General features: G+C 34.0%; 3 protein-coding genes across 3 annotated transcripts in view; 1 reads left to right on the plus strand and 2 right to left on the minus strand.

Moving 5' to 3' along the window:
* The window catches only part of LOC121755002, a 30,486-nt gene extending 20,225 nt beyond the window's left edge, over positions 1–10,261 (minus strand). The window contains exon 1 of the mRNA XM_042150287.1: positions 9,566–10,261. Within this exon, the coding sequence (XP_042006221.1) occupies positions 9,640–10,203 (564 nt within the window). The 5' untranslated portion in view covers positions 10,204–10,261 and the 3' untranslated portion in view covers positions 9,566–9,639. The remainder of the gene's footprint in view (positions 1–9,565) is intronic.
* Positions 10,262–11,288: 1,027 nt separating this feature from the next.
* Positions 11,289–12,855, minus strand: LOC121754938. Its single transcript, XM_042150222.1, has 2 exons — positions 12,283–12,855; positions 11,289–11,603 (listed from the first exon to the last, which is right to left on the minus strand). The coding sequence occupies exons 1-2, from the start codon at positions 12,755–12,757 to the stop codon at positions 11,539–11,541; spliced, it is 540 nt and encodes a 179-aa protein (XP_042006156.1). The 5' UTR covers positions 12,758–12,855; the 3' UTR covers positions 11,289–11,538.
* A 1,665-nt stretch (positions 12,856–14,520) lies between these two features.
* Positions 14,521–16,996, plus strand: LOC121756481 (soluble inorganic pyrophosphatase 6, chloroplastic-like). Its single transcript, XM_042152039.1, has 6 exons — positions 14,521–14,805; positions 15,233–15,393; positions 15,728–15,828; positions 15,952–16,133; positions 16,497–16,595; positions 16,706–16,996. Exons 1-6 carry the CDS (start codon positions 14,560–14,562, stop codon positions 16,796–16,798), a joined length of 882 nt encoding a protein of 293 aa, XP_042007973.1. The 5' UTR covers positions 14,521–14,559; the 3' UTR covers positions 16,799–16,996.
* Positions 16,997–18,321: the final 1,325 nt, after the last annotated feature.

Consider the following 18,321-nt stretch of genomic DNA (forward strand, 5'->3'; position numbering starts at 1 on the left):
AAGGACGCCGTTGACGGTGCTGAGGATGGGGCAGACTGTGGAATTGAGAGGAAGGCTAACGAGAACGTTGCAACTTACGAGCGGGGCGATGGGAAGAAGGCCTGGCAGCACGCCCGGTGAAATTGGCACAGTGATGTTAAAAGCTCCAGTGGTGTTGGTGACTCCCCGGAAGAGCGTCTGCACCCCGGTCAACAGATTCGTGCAGTTCAGGTTCACCGTAACTCCCGGGAGCCTTGGCGACCCAGGGGAGCAGTTTCCAGTGGGTGTGCAACATATTACGCCGCTGAAGAGGCCGGTGGTGTTGCCCTCCTTCGGCGGTGATAGGGCGTAGGCAAGAGGAGTCAAGAGGAGGAGAGCCGCAACAATCAAGGCCGGGGATTGCTTGTAACAACCCATTGCTGCTAGATGTTTTTTTTTTTAATTTAATTTAATTTTATTTTATTTTATTTTCTAGTGTATTTGATTTTGCTGTGATTTAATCTATGGGAATGCACTACTATTTATAGTGTTATTTGGACTTGAATTTGAAACTCGTGTTGAATAGTATTACTACAGTTATTCATATTTACAAATAATGAATGCATGCTTTGATATATACACTTTCTTACCCCTATATACTTTAAGACATAATGGCAATGCCATAATGAGGTTTAAATAATAATTTTGTTTTACATTTAATTTTATATTAAGTTTGGATTTGGTATATATACTTTCTTACCCCTATATAATAACGGTACTTGCATTTCAATTAATGCTACTTGGATTTATTTAACATCTAACTCTATTTTTTTACTATTGTTTATTCATTGTCAAATTAATTCTCTCGTTTTTCTTCTTATTAAATTATGTGTTCCATTAAAAAAATTTTGTTTTCTATTAATTACTCAATTTCTAATATTTCTATAACAATGAAAAACTCACTTACAAAATTTTTGTCCAAATTACAATACACATATGATCAATTCATTCTTCATCATTTTTGTCCAAATTAAACTATCAAATTATTTTACAATTAAATATATAAATTTGGTTACGTAGTGTATTATTAATATTATAACAATTAATTTATAATCTACATCAATGATTTATTTTAAAAATAATAGCTTTAAAAATAATGTCTTTTAACTAAAATCATGAATGCAATAACATATGCATGTTTTAATTTAGTTATCATAAGTCAAAGATGTATGTTTTCAAAATAAGGGTATATTAGTCCATATATATAAATTAAATTTATGGCAAAATGACATAAAAACATTATGGCATAGAGACATTATGTCTCTAAATCACTACTCTTCAATTAATTGTAACATTAGCCGCGCACTTGGCAACGAAGGGACAAATCTTGCTGCAATGAGCTTGAGTTCAAATCTCACTGCTGTTGTATAGTTTCTTCCATCTCTCAGGCACAAATGTGAGGCCTTGGGAGATGGACTTCTGTCAGCTAGTGGGTTAAGGCCTCTCCCTTAACGAGCTACTGCGTATCCTGATTTAACTCCCTCACATTATGTCTGGCCGGAGTGTGGGGACCGCCAAGACGACTGAATAGATTTTTTTTGTTGCAATTGTAAAATTCTCCATTTAGCATTTAATTTTACCATTCAACTTGTATCAGCTGCATTTTGTCAAATGTATTACCAAAAGAAGTTATTGCCTACAGTAGTGCTACATTTATGCAATACGTATTACCAAATTCAATCCAATATCTCTCTGCTGCTCATAAGAGTACAAATATATACAGTATTAAATTTAGTAAATTTAAAATGTATAGTACTCCGTATATCATAAAATACATCAACTCTTATACTCCTATATGGAGTAAGTAGTTATATATAAAGATAAAACATTAGTAAAATTTAGTGTGATAAAATTTATTTAATATCATAAACATTAGTACCGTAGTTTAAGATTTTCCACGATTGACAATTTCAACGAAATTGATTCCCTACGAGGCTTGTCGAAAGAACGTTTAAGTATAAGTTGGAGATTGATTTAGAACGTGGCATATTAAAAATGATATATTATTACAATAAAGTATACCACCTTTAATTATTGATGAACTAATAATGTCAACGGAGTTTGGCTTGAATATTACGGGCGGGTAAATTTACCTACGGTCATATGCCATCAATAATAGTTGTGAAATATTCGAGAGGCAAGTTAATAATAGTTGTGTTAATTTTAAATTAATTATTTCGTTAAATCTCTATTCGTTTTATCACAAATGAGTAAGATTATTAGGCTTAAGAAGAAAATAATACTACTTTAATTTCCATTTGCAAATTTTGGATCAGGCCCAGCAGAGGAAAAAACCCAACAAAAAACACAAACACATAAGCTAACATAAAAAGAGAGTGACTCATATATATATGTATATTGAATCATTAATTCATTATTCCATAACGAAAAAAATTTATTATCAAATGATGAATTAGAGCATTATAAATAGCAACAATCCAGCTACAGTCCAGTTAAAATTCTTCCTGCCATATTATCATGTCTTTCTAAAAAAAAAGAAAAATAAATAAAATATTATCATGTCTTTCTCACAATTTAGCCAATATCATAGACTTCCCACAGCACAGCCATAGCCGCCCAGTCTACCCCTCTCATTTAATTCATTTTATCAAATTAACAGTACAAAATTAATTGAACAAAATAGAAAAACATATTTTATTAAAATAAAAAGCTTACGTAATGAAATGCCATCAATAATAAACACTTATTTAATCGCTATAAAAATATGCACAGATTCCTAATGCACGGTTCCCTATTTGTAATTTTTTTAGGATCTTCGTCTTCCTTAAGAGGAGAATATTTTATTTTTAAATATTTTAAACTTAATTAATTTGATTGATTGCCACATAAATTTTAATTCGATTGCTATATACCCCTCCCTGAAATTTTATCACATTTTATTTTATGCACTCGTTTAAGAAAAATGATAATAAATAACTAAAGTGGAAAGATGATAAAGTAAGAGAGCGAATAACGTAAATGAGAGTCTTATTTACATTATTCTCTCACATACTTTACCATCTCTCTACTTTAACTATTTAATGTCATTTTTACAAAACGAATACAAAAAATGAAACGTGATAAAATTTCAGGGACGGATGGAGTAAGTTCTAATTTTGCCACATCATTTTAATTTTTTATTTTGAGGAAAAAACTAAAAAGTCTAAAGTCCATATATTTATATTCAAAAAATAAAATTTAAGGGAAAAAATAGAAAAAGTTGAAAGTTCATATATTTATAAGCAAATAACTCTATTGTCTATTGAATAGTACTACAATAGGCAATGTTAAAAATGAATATATTATCTATTCCACGACTAAGATCAATCATACACCATTAAATTTTAACATGAGTGGATATGATTAAAGCTCACGGATTTCAATAAATAGTAGATTCAATATCAACAAAAGGGTAAAATAGTCAACATGTTATAACATACTCCCTCCGTCCCACTATAATTGATCAACTTTCCGTTTTGAGTTGTCCCACCACAAGTGATCAATTTCATTTTTTAACAAAAGACAAAACTTTAACTCTCTCTTACTTTATTCTCTCTTTCTTATTTTATTCTCTCTTTATCTTTCTTACTTTTTCCTCTCTCATACTTTATTCTCTCCACTTTAACTCAATATAAATCATTTTCTTAAATCTCGTGCCCAAAAGAAATTCATCACTTGTGATGGGACGGAAGGAGTAGAATTTTTCACAGTTTTTTTTATATCAATGTAGTGTAATATACGATTTTTTGATGCATTTATTGATATAAAATCTATTATCAACATATACGAAAATAAAATAAAAATTATTAAATTTCTTCATTCGATAATCGTCGGAATATATGCAACTGAGATCTCGTTAGGTCCTTATGAAATTACCTTTAATTTGATATATTTTTTACAAAAAAATAATTTAAATCGGGAGAGTTACGTAAATTTCAAGTTTTGAGATGATTTTGAGAAGAGAGAAAATTGCTAGTTTTAACTATCATATATATAGTTGATGTATATACCAGTTAAGTTTTTTTAATAATTTCTTTTAATTTTAAATATAATCCACATGTCATTATTTCAACCACTCAATCTTGGGGAAGGATCTTCGGCTGTGGTGAAAGCATGTTTAGAAATTTAAATATATTTTTAGTGAATTTGAAGTTTCTAATTCATTTATCTATTATTATATTAATAAAAACTTAATATATAATTTATATATTTAATATATAGAATGGAAAGTTATTTTTTCAGTAATCTATATTATAAAATAATCACTGAAGTGTCGAATTAGAGTCAAACAAATAAAACAATAGTAGAAAGTTTATCGGGTTTCCGGGTCAGCCCATTGGGTTTTCAGTTCTGGCCCTAACGGGTTGCGGGTTAATCGGGTGCGGGCTAATCAGACTGTAATTTTATCGGGCTGGAAATTTTCAGCCCTAACCCTATAAATTTGGCGGGCTTTTCGGACCAGCCCACGGGTTACGGGCTAAATTGACATCCCTATCCCCACCCGACCACCCCTACCCCCTTACCCATACCCCCATGTTTTCTTTTAATCCATTTATATTTTGTTTTAAGTATATACATAATTCTTTAATTCTGTATCATGATTTCTTTGTTATACAGTATTATTTTGTTTTTTTTTAATTTTTTAGTTATACATCATTTTGATATTTAAATTAGATTTTGTTATTAAAAATATAAAAGATGTTCCGTAAAAATATTAAAAGAAAAAAAGTGTATGTGTGGTTTAACAGAAATGTACTTCTTTTCCTTAATACTTTTATTCTTTTTTATGGTATATTTTCATTTGTTTATTTAATAAAAAAACACTTTAAATTTGATTATCAAAATGAAAAAATTAAAATGTCTAGCCAAAAAGTTACTTACTTTTAAATCGAATGCTTGTTATTGAAACTCAAGCGTAGTATAGTAAATTTATTTTTTATGGTATATTTTTCTTTGTTTATTTAATAAAAAAACACTTTAAATTTGATTATCAAAATGAAAAAATTAAAATGTCTAGCCAAAAAGTTACTTACTTTTAAATCGAATGCATGTTATTGGAACTCAAGCATAGAATAGTAAATTTATAAAAATAATTAATAAATAAGAAATATTAAGAAAATGGTTACAAAGGATTCAATGGCATTTTTAGTGTAACAAAAATTAAATTAAAGTGAATGAAATCCATAAGAAATATAATTAAAAATAAAAATATGAAAAGAATTCAGTACAATTTGTTACCTAAAAAAATAAATGAATTAATAGAAATAGTTGATGCCAAGTTTCCTACCAAATGATTAAAAGAATAAAGTTAAGTGGAGATTAAAAGAATTGTTTATCAACTTTGTAAGAGATGAAATGAATATACATCCAAACAACACTGTTTAAAAGAAAAACGTGGGGGGTATGGGGGTGAGGGGGGTGGCCGGATGGGGGGTAATGGGATGATTGAATATTAAATGAATATTATAAATGTTTGCTGCTGCCGTTTCATTAGGCAACTTCTGCGTTTTGTGGCACAGCATGGGGTACATGGGGTGCTGTGGTTTTAACCACTGCAGAGAATCCTTCTCCCTAAATCTCTTAATCTAATGAATAAGATTTAGTCTTAATTTTGAAATGTTAATTAAATAGCAATTAATTACAACCCGTACTACAATTATTCATATTTACAAATAGTGCACGCATGCTTTGGTATTCTTACTTCGCAGTGTGTAAATAGTTCTAAGCTAATTCAATCAATTCTAACATTGTAAAATTGTCCATTTAGTAGCAAGCTAGCATTTAACTTTTGCATTTCAACTTGCATCAACTGCATTTTGTCAAACGTAATACCAAAAGAAGTTAATGCCTACCGTAGGTTTAAAACCTATATACAAGTAATATTTTATGCAGGTGTGATAGGAACCTTGTCCTATCGAGAGCACTTGAATAGCTGATGAGCCAGCTGCGCTCAATATCGGCTCGAATTTAGTGAGAAAATGAGTATGGTTTCTAGGGTTTTCGAAGAACCCTATATGTGCATGGTTTCTAGGGTTTTCGAAGAACCCTATATGCGCGTCCTAAATATGTACTCTCTCCGTCCCACTTAAGATGACACACTTTCCTTTTTAGTTTGTCTCACATAATTAAAATGACATATTTCTATATTTGGAAACTTTCTCTCTGCAATTAATATATTCATCCACTTTTTCTCTCCTCGATTAAATAATCAACTCTTTTTCTCTCTTCATTTAACACTTACATCCACTTTTTCTATCTCCAATTAAACACATTAACTAAAAATCCTAAAACCATTAACTTTCTCAAAAATATGTAATTTCCCTAAACTATAAAAGTGGTAAGAAATATCACATACTTTGGCGTTAGTTATTTTTGCCATGACGGGCAGAAGGCGGATCCAGATGAATTACGTAACATTTTAAATCCTAGTTGTCGCTACTTCTTTTCACATGGCGTATAATATGTGAAACCATAGGGTTAGAATTAAAACATTTAAGAAAAAAAAAAGCAGAATATCAACTGATTCAAAGTACGATTTGTTAGTCAAATGATCACATTTATCGAAAAAGCTAGGGAAGGAAACAACGTCGTAATGTTTTAAGTTTCTGGGTGCAGACGCAAACTTTACAGTAGTCCACGTAGATCATATTTTGTCAAAATATTTTAAAATCGGTCTGGCGGGAAAAAAAGCTCTGCCAAAGTTTATATCAATTATTTTATTATATTTTTTGATGAATTATGTTTGCCATTCTCCTTATTATAATAAAAGAAAAACCTAATCCTTTTGTGGTTTTACCAATCTAAATGTTCAGGAAAGAATATTAAAAAAGAAAACCCGAACAGAGCTCATAATACGCCCGACTCATTACATTGAATTAAAGCATTTAAATAAATAAAATAAATGACATTAAAAAGGAAAAGATTAGGGTCGCATAATACACATAATCCACGAAGCACTCCGGTGGTCTTGTTTGCCTGCATGGTCACTACAGAAGCGTCTTCGATTGGAGACAAAAACTACTGCGCTATGGCATACCAACTATACCCAGTGAACATGCTTTAGCAAGACCCTATTTAGGTAAGTTGCTTTGATCGAAGTAGCTAATGACTTTCTATTTTTTAAAAGAAGATCCAAGGTCCCAAAGAGATTATTTTATTCATAACTTTCCTTATAACCTTCACCATTGCATGTTGTTGGATGAGCTCAAATATAAACGACGGACACCCTTATTTATAGAGTATTTTTGAAGAAACTAAAGTTTTGTTAGGTACACAGAATTAGAATTAGGATTGAATTGGAATAAAATTTTCTAGAATTAAAATTTGAAGAAATTGAATTATAATTGAATTCTAAATTCTTTGTTCGGTAAAATGGCTAATTGATATAAAATTGAATTTGAATAAATTATAAGTGTGTGTGCTGTGTTTTTTTGTGTGTGTAATGTGTGCATTGTGTGTGTGTTGTGTATATGCACTCATAGTGTGTGTAGTGTGTGAATGTGCTCGATCTTATAACTATTTGGAATTTCAATTTATAACTTTTGGTATAGATTTCAAATTGTGAAATTAGAGGAATTGAAATAGTTGGGCACATTGACGCTTTATTTTGTAATTTATTTTCTTATTCATGACATTTTCGATTTTAAATTACACAAATCGTAGTATTTATTTTCTACTAATATTGCTTGTTCTTATCGTTTCATCGTTTGCCCTCGTGCATAAATGGAGAAGAGTTTTATTCACCAATGCTCACGATCTTAAACTACTGCACAACAAAATAATAGTAACTGGGACCGATGACCGCGTTTCCGACTGCAATCTGAAGAATGGGAATGCCGCCATTGACGGTGTTAAGGATGGGGCAGACTGTGGAATTGAGAGGAAGGTTAACGACTACTTTAAATGGCCGAACAAGGACGGTATATTACTCAAACGCAAGCTAAAAACTCCGGTGGAGTTGGTGACGCCCTGGCCAAGCGTCAGTGGTGAGGTTCAGCTTCACCCTCACTCCCGGGCCGCAGTTTCCGGTGGACGTGCAGCAGATTCTGCCGCTGATGATGCTGATGCCGCCGTTATCCGGCAGTAATTGGCCGTAGACAAGAGGAGTCAAGAGGAGGAGAGCCACCACAATCAAAATGGATTGCTTATTAAGTATTAACCATTGTTAATTTGCTATGTTTCTATTTTGATTTAGTGTGTTTCATTACACTATTATTATAATGCCATTTCCTCCCCCATTTTGCATTATTTACATCTAAGAGTTGAATTTTAAAGTCGTATGTTCATTATTAAATACTAGTACTACAATTATTCATATTTACAAATAATGCACGAATGACGAATGCTTTCACGTCTGCAAATATAATTAAAACGGATAACCCAAACCCAACTCGTTATCTTCGGGTTCTTCTTGGGTCGACCCTATAAGGACCCAAATTCTAAATGTGCGTGTTCGTGTCGGGTTAACTTCGTGCAGATTCGTGCCGAATAAAAAATTGCCAGCACCAAACTCACTTAAATTAATATTTTAATTATTTACAATTACTCCATCCGTCCAAGTTTAAGAGCCATATTTTGTCATTTACGTCCGTCCCAATTTAAGAGTTCCATTTAGAATTTACCATATTTGGACATAAAATGTAACCTCATTGTTGATGAAATTTACACTCAAATGTCATTACTTTCATAAAAATAAAACAAAATCCTAAACATACAAAAAGTAAAAAATGTCCCACTTTCTACTATCTCACTTCAATTATTACACACTCCAACAATTTCTTAAAACCCGTGTCCTAACTAAATTGCACTCCTAAACTGCGACGAAGGAGTATTTTCTAATTAATTAGTTTAAAAAAGAAATAGATAAGCATGTCAAGTTCACTCACAAATTCTAAGATTTCTAGAAACAAGAATAAAATATGTAACTAAATTCCATTTGCTAATTTCAGATCAGGCCAATCAGAAAAAGAGGCTCAACCAAAAACACACATACTATATAGGTTTACAGATATCGAAAGTGATATATACACATATATGTAAATTGAATCATTAATCATCACTTAAATTAATATTTACCCCTACTCTCTCTTACTTTACCAATTTCTCGTTAAAACCCATGTCATTTACAAATAAGACTATTTTTTATGGACGAAGGAAGTATAAAGCTAATATATAAAAATACGACTAACATTCCAACGTTTTTTTCTTACACATTTTCTTTTATGTATTTCTTAAAACTTATGTTCAAACTTAACCAGCAGTCTTTGATTGAGAGGGAAGCTCTTCTTAAACTTTAAAGTCTTTAAGATTTTTTGTAGAGAATTAAATATTCCCAGTTTAGCGAGAAAAGAAATGATTACACAATGGTGGAATTGCTTAGGCTGTTGAACGGTACGGTAAATAAAAACGCACATACAAATAGTAGCACTCCTATAAATATAATTAATATCCTCCATGATTTATTATTGTTCACAAAATGAAGCATCAAAACAAAGTACAATAATATGCATGCATATAAGCATGGTTAGTGCCTTGCTTAGATTTCTACATTTTAATTATTATCTCGTGCCTAAATAGAGAAGACTTTTATTTATGATAGTATGTAATATTACCACCCCTTAATTAAGTATTAACGGAGACTCTGGAAAACACCAACGTAGCGAAATTTCCAACGAGACCGCGCACCTCGTCTTGGACGACGCTCACGAGAGCAGTAGCGCCGGTAAGTGCGAGGGTCCCCGTGCTGAGGACGGGACAGACTGTGGAATTGAGAGGAAGGCTAACAACGACCCTACATTGTGGTAGGAGTCGGGTGATTCCGCCGAGTTGTAAGCCTAACAAGTTATTTATATTATTCACAAGGAGGGCAAAGGTTCCATCAAGGCGGGTGATGCCCCGGGCGAGTGTCATCACCGACCCTGAGGGAGTGGTGCAGTTCAGGTTCACCGCAACTCCCGGGATCCCTACCGACCCATTGTCGCAGTTTCCAGTGGGTGTGCAGCAGATTCTTCCCGTGACGTTGGCCGCATTAATTAGGCCGAGCAAATTCGAGATTAGGCCGGGCAAATTCGGGATTGGGACGGGCAAATTCGGGATTAGGCCGGGCAAGCTCGGGATTAGGCCGTAGGCAAGAGGAGTCGCCGTGGCCAGGAGGAGGAGAGCCACCACAATTTGATTGTAACCCATTGCTACTTTTGTTTCTTTTTTAGGAGCAAATCTATATATGTATGTTTTTGTTTTGATTTGCTGTGTTTCAGTCTATAGGAATACACGACTATTTATAGTGCTATTTGCTCCTTTTTTTAATTGAATCAATTTTGTATATTATTGAATTTGAAATACATTATTGAATAGTACAATTATTCATATTTACAAATGTGATATTCTTCCTCAGTCTGTAAATAGTTCTACGCTTCAATTAAGTCTACCATTGTAAAATTCTCCATTTTAGTAGCTACCTAGCTAGCATTTAATTTTAGCATTTCAACTTGTATCAAATGTAATACTACCAAAAGTAGTTATTGACTACAGTAGTGCTGTATTTATATTTATGCAATACGAATTGCCAAATTCAATTCAATAATTCTTTGCTGCTCCTTAGAATGCAAATATATACTCCTATTGAATTTAGTAAATTCCCGTACATTTTCCATAAAATTCCTTTCGGGTCCCATACATTAAGTTTGTGACCTTATTTGGTACCAAAATGTATCAAAACAATATATTATGGATCAAAAAGAATTTTAAGCCAAATGTAAGGGACTAAAATTGGATTTTAGTCTTGCCAATAGTAATGCTAAAAACATAATACAATTGTATATGTCATAGGGATTGTTAAATTCGATCCAATAATTCTTTCAAAGGTCCATAAGTTAGCATACAAATATATACTCATCGTCCCAAGTTGAGTCGTATTCTTTTTTCTTTTGACAAAATTTATCTCTCCAAATTTATTAATCTCTCCAACTTTTCAACATAATATCTTAATCCATGTGCCAAAAAGTTTTGTCACAACCTAGTTAAGAAGGTGACCTTAAACTTTATGGTATATAATTAGTTATATGGAATACATAAATATAAAATCTTAAAATTTAGTGAATGATAAAATTTAATTAACGTCATGAGCATTGGTGTAGTTTGAGATTTTCCACGATTGACAATTTCGACCAAAAATTGATTATGACGTGGCTTGTCGAAAGCATGTTTCTGAGTATAAGTTCGAGATTGAATCGCGATGTGCCATATTATAATCACATATATTTCTCCGTAAATGTAATAAGTGAATCGTAAATCATAGAAAACTACTAACATTTCTTCATGATTTAATGTATACAAAATGAAGCATCAAAACAAACTATAATGATATGGTTAGTGCTTGTTGAGATGTAGTACTACATTTTATTAGGTGGTGCGTACATGGAGATATAAGAGTTTTAATTATGATATGTTAAGCAACGGTCAGGTCAAACGTAAACACAACAAGATTACTAACGAGGCCGAGCACTTCCCCAACGATGGAGCCTACGAAAACGGGAGCACCGGTAAGGGTGCCGTTGACGTTGTTGAGGGTGGGGCAGACTGTGGATCTGAGAGGAAGGTTAATTGTGAGAAACCAGTGATAGGGTCTACCCCGAACGCTTGTAGACTATTCACAATGATGTTAAAAACTCCGATGCCCTGCCCGAGACTCAACCCGATGCCCAGGGATGAGTCGCAGTTTAGGGTCACCCTCACTTCCGGAAGCCCGGGCGTGTTGGTGCCGCAGTTTGGGGTGGGTGTGCAGTTTCCATATAATCAATATTGATGATATTAGAATTTCTTTTAATAATTCATTAACGGTTCTATTTATCTTGTGATATTATATCTTAATCAAACAAAATAATTATTTAATCAAATACTAATGTCAATAAAATTTCTTTTACCAATCAAATAATTTGAATGAAAATAATTCATTACTTTATATATCTATATTTTGATAGTATTAAATTTGACCACAATAAAGGATATAGAAGTAAAATCAATTCCTAACTAAACCAGATATTCTAAGTAAACCGGTTTTTTTGCTATTAAACCAGTTTATGGCTGGCCATAATGTGACCACGTAGCATTTCCCTATACAAATAGTAGTAAAAGTCTCCATGATTTGTTACACTTAGATTAATGAAGCATCAAAACAAACAAATATTATATGCATACTTAATTAGTGCTTGTTTAGATGTACTACATTTTATTAGGTCGAGTGTAAATGGAGGAGAATTTAAATACCATCGACGGTGAGAGAGAACGACACTACTTTAAAAACCGCAATGAGACCGGCGACTGCATCAATGATAATTCTCACGGGAGTGAGAACGCCGGAAATGATTCCGGTGGTCGTGCTGAGGATGGGGCAGACTGTGAAATTGAGAGGGAGGTTAACGAAGACGTTGCATGGTGGTACGTCTCCGGGGAAGATAGGTCCTACCGAACCATTCACTTGGATGATAAATTCTCCAGTGGCGTTGGTGATGCCCTGCCCGAGCGTCTCCAACTCTCCCGAGTGAGTCATGCAATTCAGGTTCACCGTCACACTACGAACCCCTACCGACCTAGGGGCGCAGTTTCCGTTCGATGTGCAGCAGATTTTGCCGCTGATGATGGCGTTATCCACCACGGGGACGCCGTATGCAAGAGGAGTCGAGAGGAGGAGAGCCACCACAATCACAATCACAATCAAGGCTGGATATTGCTTATAACCCATTGCTACAACCAAATATATGTAGTATATGTTTCTATTTTTATTTGCTGTGTTTCAATCTATGGCAATGCACTACTATTTATTGTGCTATTTGCTTCACATTTCGCATTTTATCAATCTTGCATTATTTACATGTAATGTAAGTGTTGAATTTGAAGCTCATATTTTCATTATTGATGAATTATTCATGTTTACAAATAATGATGGTGAATTAAAATTCGCATTTAATTTTACCATTTCAACTTGTATCAACTGCATTTTGTCAAACGTAATAACAAACCAAAGTTATTGCCAACAGTAGCGCTAAACACCTAGTACTCCATCCGTTCGCCATTTATAGTCCTATTTTGACTCGCCACGGGATTGCTTATAACCCATTGTTGTTTTTTTCTGTTTTGATTTGTTGTGTTAATGTAATCTACGGGAATACAATACTCCATCCGTCTCATTCATTCAAGATGACCACATTCTTGAGTGACTCACAATTTTAGGATGAATTGTGTAGAACAAATAGAGATGAAGTAACAGAATATTTTAATGAGAGAGAGATTTATTATTTTGAAAATGGACATTTTGAGTGAGACAAACTAAAAATAAGATGTGGACATTTTGAATATGACGGAGGGAGTACTATTTATAATGTTTTTTGCCCACTTTTGCATTTAATCAAGTTTGTATTATTTGAATGTATGCGTTGAATTTGAATGCTACTAGTAGTTCTAAACTTAAGGTTGAAATTTCTCTATTCAATAGTAGTAGTATCATTTATTTTAATTAGCATTTCATCTTGCATCAAGTGCAATTTGTCAAATGGTAAACCTATTGTATTTGTGCTAAATTGAATCCAATAATTCTTTCATAAGTCGTGCTCCTGAGAATATGGATCTGTTTAAGCATGTATTTTTATCATAGAAGAGTAAATATCGAAATTGAAATATAAAAAGGGACTCAACTGCTGATATTTAAGTTACTGATCAGGAAATAACAATGGCTTCCCATATATTATGAGAACTAAAATTTTTCATTTATTTTGTAATTCAATTATATAAAAATTTAACTTTTTATGAGAGATTGAGAATAAAATCCTGCCGGTGACGATCCTGATCGCGTTATTCGGCAGTAATTGGCCGTACGCTAGAGAAGCCATGAGGAGGAGAGCCGCCGCAATCAAGGCCCGGGCTTGCTTATAACCCCATTGCTACTTTTGATTTTGCTGTGTTTTTAATCTATGGGAATGCACTACTATTTATAGGGCTATTTGCTCCTCCTTGTGTATTATTTACATCAAATGTTGAATTTGAAACTCCTATATATATTCATTATTAAATATTAGTACTACAACTCTTTGTAAAATTCTCTATTTAGTACAGTAGCATTTAATTCTGACATTTCCAACTTGTATCCGGTTCATTTTGACAAACAACTAGTGCTAAAAACCTAATAGTACTATAACAAAAATTGCATTTTTCATTTTAGTACGTTCTATAAAAAATATGTGCATTCCATTTTTGGAATGCTATCCCAATTTATTATTTATATACATTAACTTATTTATAACTTATATCACTATTAAACATTACTAATAACGTGAGTCTCATTATCCACTAATACTACTTAAACTAACTTTTCCACCTATTTTTTTATTATTTTATCAATGTTATTCTAATTCTAGTGTCATATAGTATTATTTTTATAGGAATGTTTATATTAAATTAAAATATCTGAAATATGTCAAATTTTTTTTATTATTATAAAGTTTAAAAAGCAGCAGCCACAGAACTCACTCTCTCTCTCTCCACACAGAAATGGCGGCGACGAGAGTCATAGCGTCAGCTGGCAACGCCGTCTCCGGTGTTTTTCTCTGCAGAGGCCAATCGATAGCTGCGCCTCGAAGCCTCAATCTCTGCTTCCGAAACGGCAGATTGCTCACGCAGAGAAGGCGCCTCTTTACCTGTAATGCCATACACAACCCCCAAGTTCAAATCAAGGAAGAAGGCCAGCCAGAATCCTTCGACTACCGCGTCTTCTTCGTCGATAATTCCGGAAAAAAAGTATGTGAAACTTGGATATATCACGTCGATTTCATTCTCATATTTGAATTTGATTTGAAATTTACTTTAATTGGAATTTGGAGGACTGGGTTGTGGAAAATGAAAATTGTGCTTTTTTTAAATGGTGAATTGTGCTTGTATACTGGTTTTGTGTCGAATCTAGCACGATTTTGACGGTACTGATCCATTTACTTTATAAGTTTTTCTCAGTAGCTGGTTATATTTCTGGTTGAATTGAAGTTAAGATGTGTGTTTAAGAGATTTGAAGAGACAAATTGATGTAGTATGGTGAGAAATTGAGAATTCTTAGAGCAAACAGCATTGGAGTAGTAAATTCTAGCTAAGTTTTGGAAATAATTTTGCAGTTCAGCTGGAATTTATGATTCTGGCTGTGTAGTAGCTAACAATCTGTGATTATTTGACACAGATCTCCCCCTGGCATGATATTCCACTTCACTTGGGTGATGGTGTATTCAATTTCATAGTGGAGATTCCAAAGGAATCGAGTGCGAAGATGGAAGTTGCTACTGATGAAGTCTATACTCCCATTAAGCAAGATACGAAGAAGGGAAAACTTCGATACTACCCGTAAGATTGATCTGATTTCACTTTCATACTCCTTCATGGCACTGGAATATTAATTTCTGCTGTTTCACTCCTGGAATGAGTGGTCTATGTTTTGTCAAAGCAACGATCTCTGAGAGGGAAAAAGGAAAAAGGAGAGATGGGAATGGAATAGCAATTGCTTTATAGGAATTGCTGAATTTATATACATGTCAAGCCTGTGCTTATCAGCCCTATATCATTTTATCTTGCTAAATTGGCCTAATTATGCTTTTCTTGCTTGTTTTACCAAGTGTTTCGTTTCTTTATTCTGAATTTTCCCCCTTCTAAACTGTGCTTGTCTTCTGCTCTTCTGTAGTTACAACATTAACTGGAACTATGGATTGCTTCCACAAACATGGGAAGACCCTTCACTTGCAAATGCTGAAGTTGAGGGGGCATTCGGAGACAATGATCCAGGTGTAGTATCAAGCCTTTCAGCATCATGCTTATCTTATGTTGTTAGGTGAACTTTCCCATAGAAATGTATATAGGTAATCAAGAACGCAGGTTTAAGCTAATTGTAATCGCCTTTGCTTATAGTTGATGTTGTGGAGATCGGGGAAAGCCAAGGAAAAATTGGGCAAGTCATGAAAGTGAAGCCCTTGGCTGCTTTGGCTATGATAGATGAGGGAGAGCTTGACTGGAAAATAGTTGCGATTTCATTGGATGATCCAAGGGCTTCCCTTGTTAACGATGTTGACGACGTCGAGAAGCATTTTCCAGTAAGTAATCCATTCTTTATGGATGCTTCCAGTATGATATTAGACTGCAAGCTGATCTACCTTTACTGAAACTCTACTTGATCATTCTTCTGTTCTGCCACATACAGAGCTGCCTTTCATGTTTCAAATGGTGATTAAAAAGTCCATCTATCTCGATTTCTTGCAACTGCCTCGAATAGCTTGAACGATATAAAAACCTAATTTGTGAACATTTTCAACTCATCGGTTACATTTTACAAATAGGATGACCAATCTATTTTAAACCGAGGATTGCTTGGTTGCCCCCCCCTCTTTTCATTTGGGACCAAAACTACACTTCTCACATGAGTTGGTTAATTGTGAAAGTTGGCAAATATTTTGCAGGGAACTCTCACTGCAATCAGAGATTGGTTCCGAGACTACAAGATACCTGATGGAAAACCTGCCAACAGATTCGGCCTTGGAAACAAGCCAGCAGATAAGGTATCATTTCGACTGTTTATTTCCAAAAATATCTCCTCTCACGATCCTATCATGTTCTGTTGTAACCATGATGATCTGATATTCTTTCCTTGCTGTTTTTGCGAGTGCAGGATTATGCACTTAAGGTTATCACTGAGACAAACGAGGCATGGGCTAAACTTGTGAAAAGATCCATTCCTTCTGGTGAACTATCTCTCGTCTAAATGAGGCTCTAACCGTAGAGCGTCTGTGCTGCCAGTTTTCAGCATCACTGGTAATGCGATGAAGCTCTTTTGCTGGAAATTCACCACTATTTATTTTTCTGATATTGAAAGATAAAATCATTGCAGCAATGAAACTGTTGCTTGTGTATTCATCTCGGACAAGTTTTTTCAGAATAAAGAGTCTCTTTCGTTACCTTACCTACCATATCATTAATTCATTATTATTCGCTTGTGTGTTGTGTGTTTAACAACAGAATAATATGAAAATACATGAATATATTTATTGAGAACAAAGGAGAAAACCGGACATGTACATGAAAAGGTAGAAAGTAAAGCACATATATTTACTCATCAATAGCCACTGCCATTTTTTTGGCCCTATAGTTGTAGTTCAGTTATGCGTCGCCCTGTGTTGTGGTGGCGGAGAAGAACGGAGATTGATCACAGGCACTTTACGGGAAGGGTGTTGTTGGAAAAGAGAGGAGCTGTGTGAAATGAACCACCTTGCTAATGGTGATGACGATGAAGCAGGTGTCTTCGACTTTGTTGACGGAGAGCGAGCAGATGCCTGCGCCCGTGCGGCTGCTGCTCGGTTTAACATGAGCATTGCTGCTGTTGGTGCCATTGCCGATTAGCTGCAGTATGAGAGAGAGATAGAGATGGTTGGTGGTTGAATTATTTGTGTATGATGATTGATGAGTTGGGTTGGATAATATAGAGAAGCAGTGGGGCCCTCCTGTGGGGCCAGTTTCTCTATCATTATTTCGTTGGCTGGTGGTTCGCACTGCTTGTAAAAATCCATACCAGAAACGGCTCCCGGTTTGCTCTTGACTTATGGTAGCACACAGCATACTCATGCTTATCGTCTTTTATTCCAATGGCTCGATCCAGATGGGATCGAGCCAGGGATGTCAATGTAGCCCGCAACCCGTGGGCTGGCCCGAATAACCCGCCAAATTTATAGGGTTAGGGCTGGAAATTTCTAGCCCGATAAAATCAAAACTCGATTACCCCGCACCCGATTAACCCGCAACTAGTTATGGCCAGACCCGAAAACCCGATAAAATTTCTATTATTCTTTTTTTTTACTCCTAATTCTGCACTTCATTGATTAATTTTATAATATAGATAATTAAAAAACAACACTCAATTTTATATTAAATATATAAATTATATATTAAATTTTATTAATATATTAATTGATAAATAAATTAAAGTTTTCAAATTCACTAAAAAAATTTAAATTTCTAAAACATGCATTAAAATTCCACGAAATATCTCAAATATTGGTATTTGATCTTGTTTATGATTGAGTTTAAGCATATATCTCAAATATATCATAATTAAATGTTTTACATTGTATGAATATAAATAATATTAATTATTATTTATTGGATTGATCGCATGTTAATATTATCAGTAGCAACCCGATTAACCCGCTGGGCTAGCCCGAAACCCGAGATTTTAGGATTGAGGTTGAACTTTTATAACCCGAAAGAAATCACAGCCCGATTAGCCCGCAC

Source organism: Salvia splendens, chromosome 11, assembly GCF_004379255.2.
Source record: "Salvia splendens isolate huo1 chromosome 11, SspV2, whole genome shotgun sequence".
Lineage (NCBI taxonomy): Eukaryota > Viridiplantae > Streptophyta > Magnoliopsida > Lamiales > Lamiaceae > Salvia > Salvia splendens.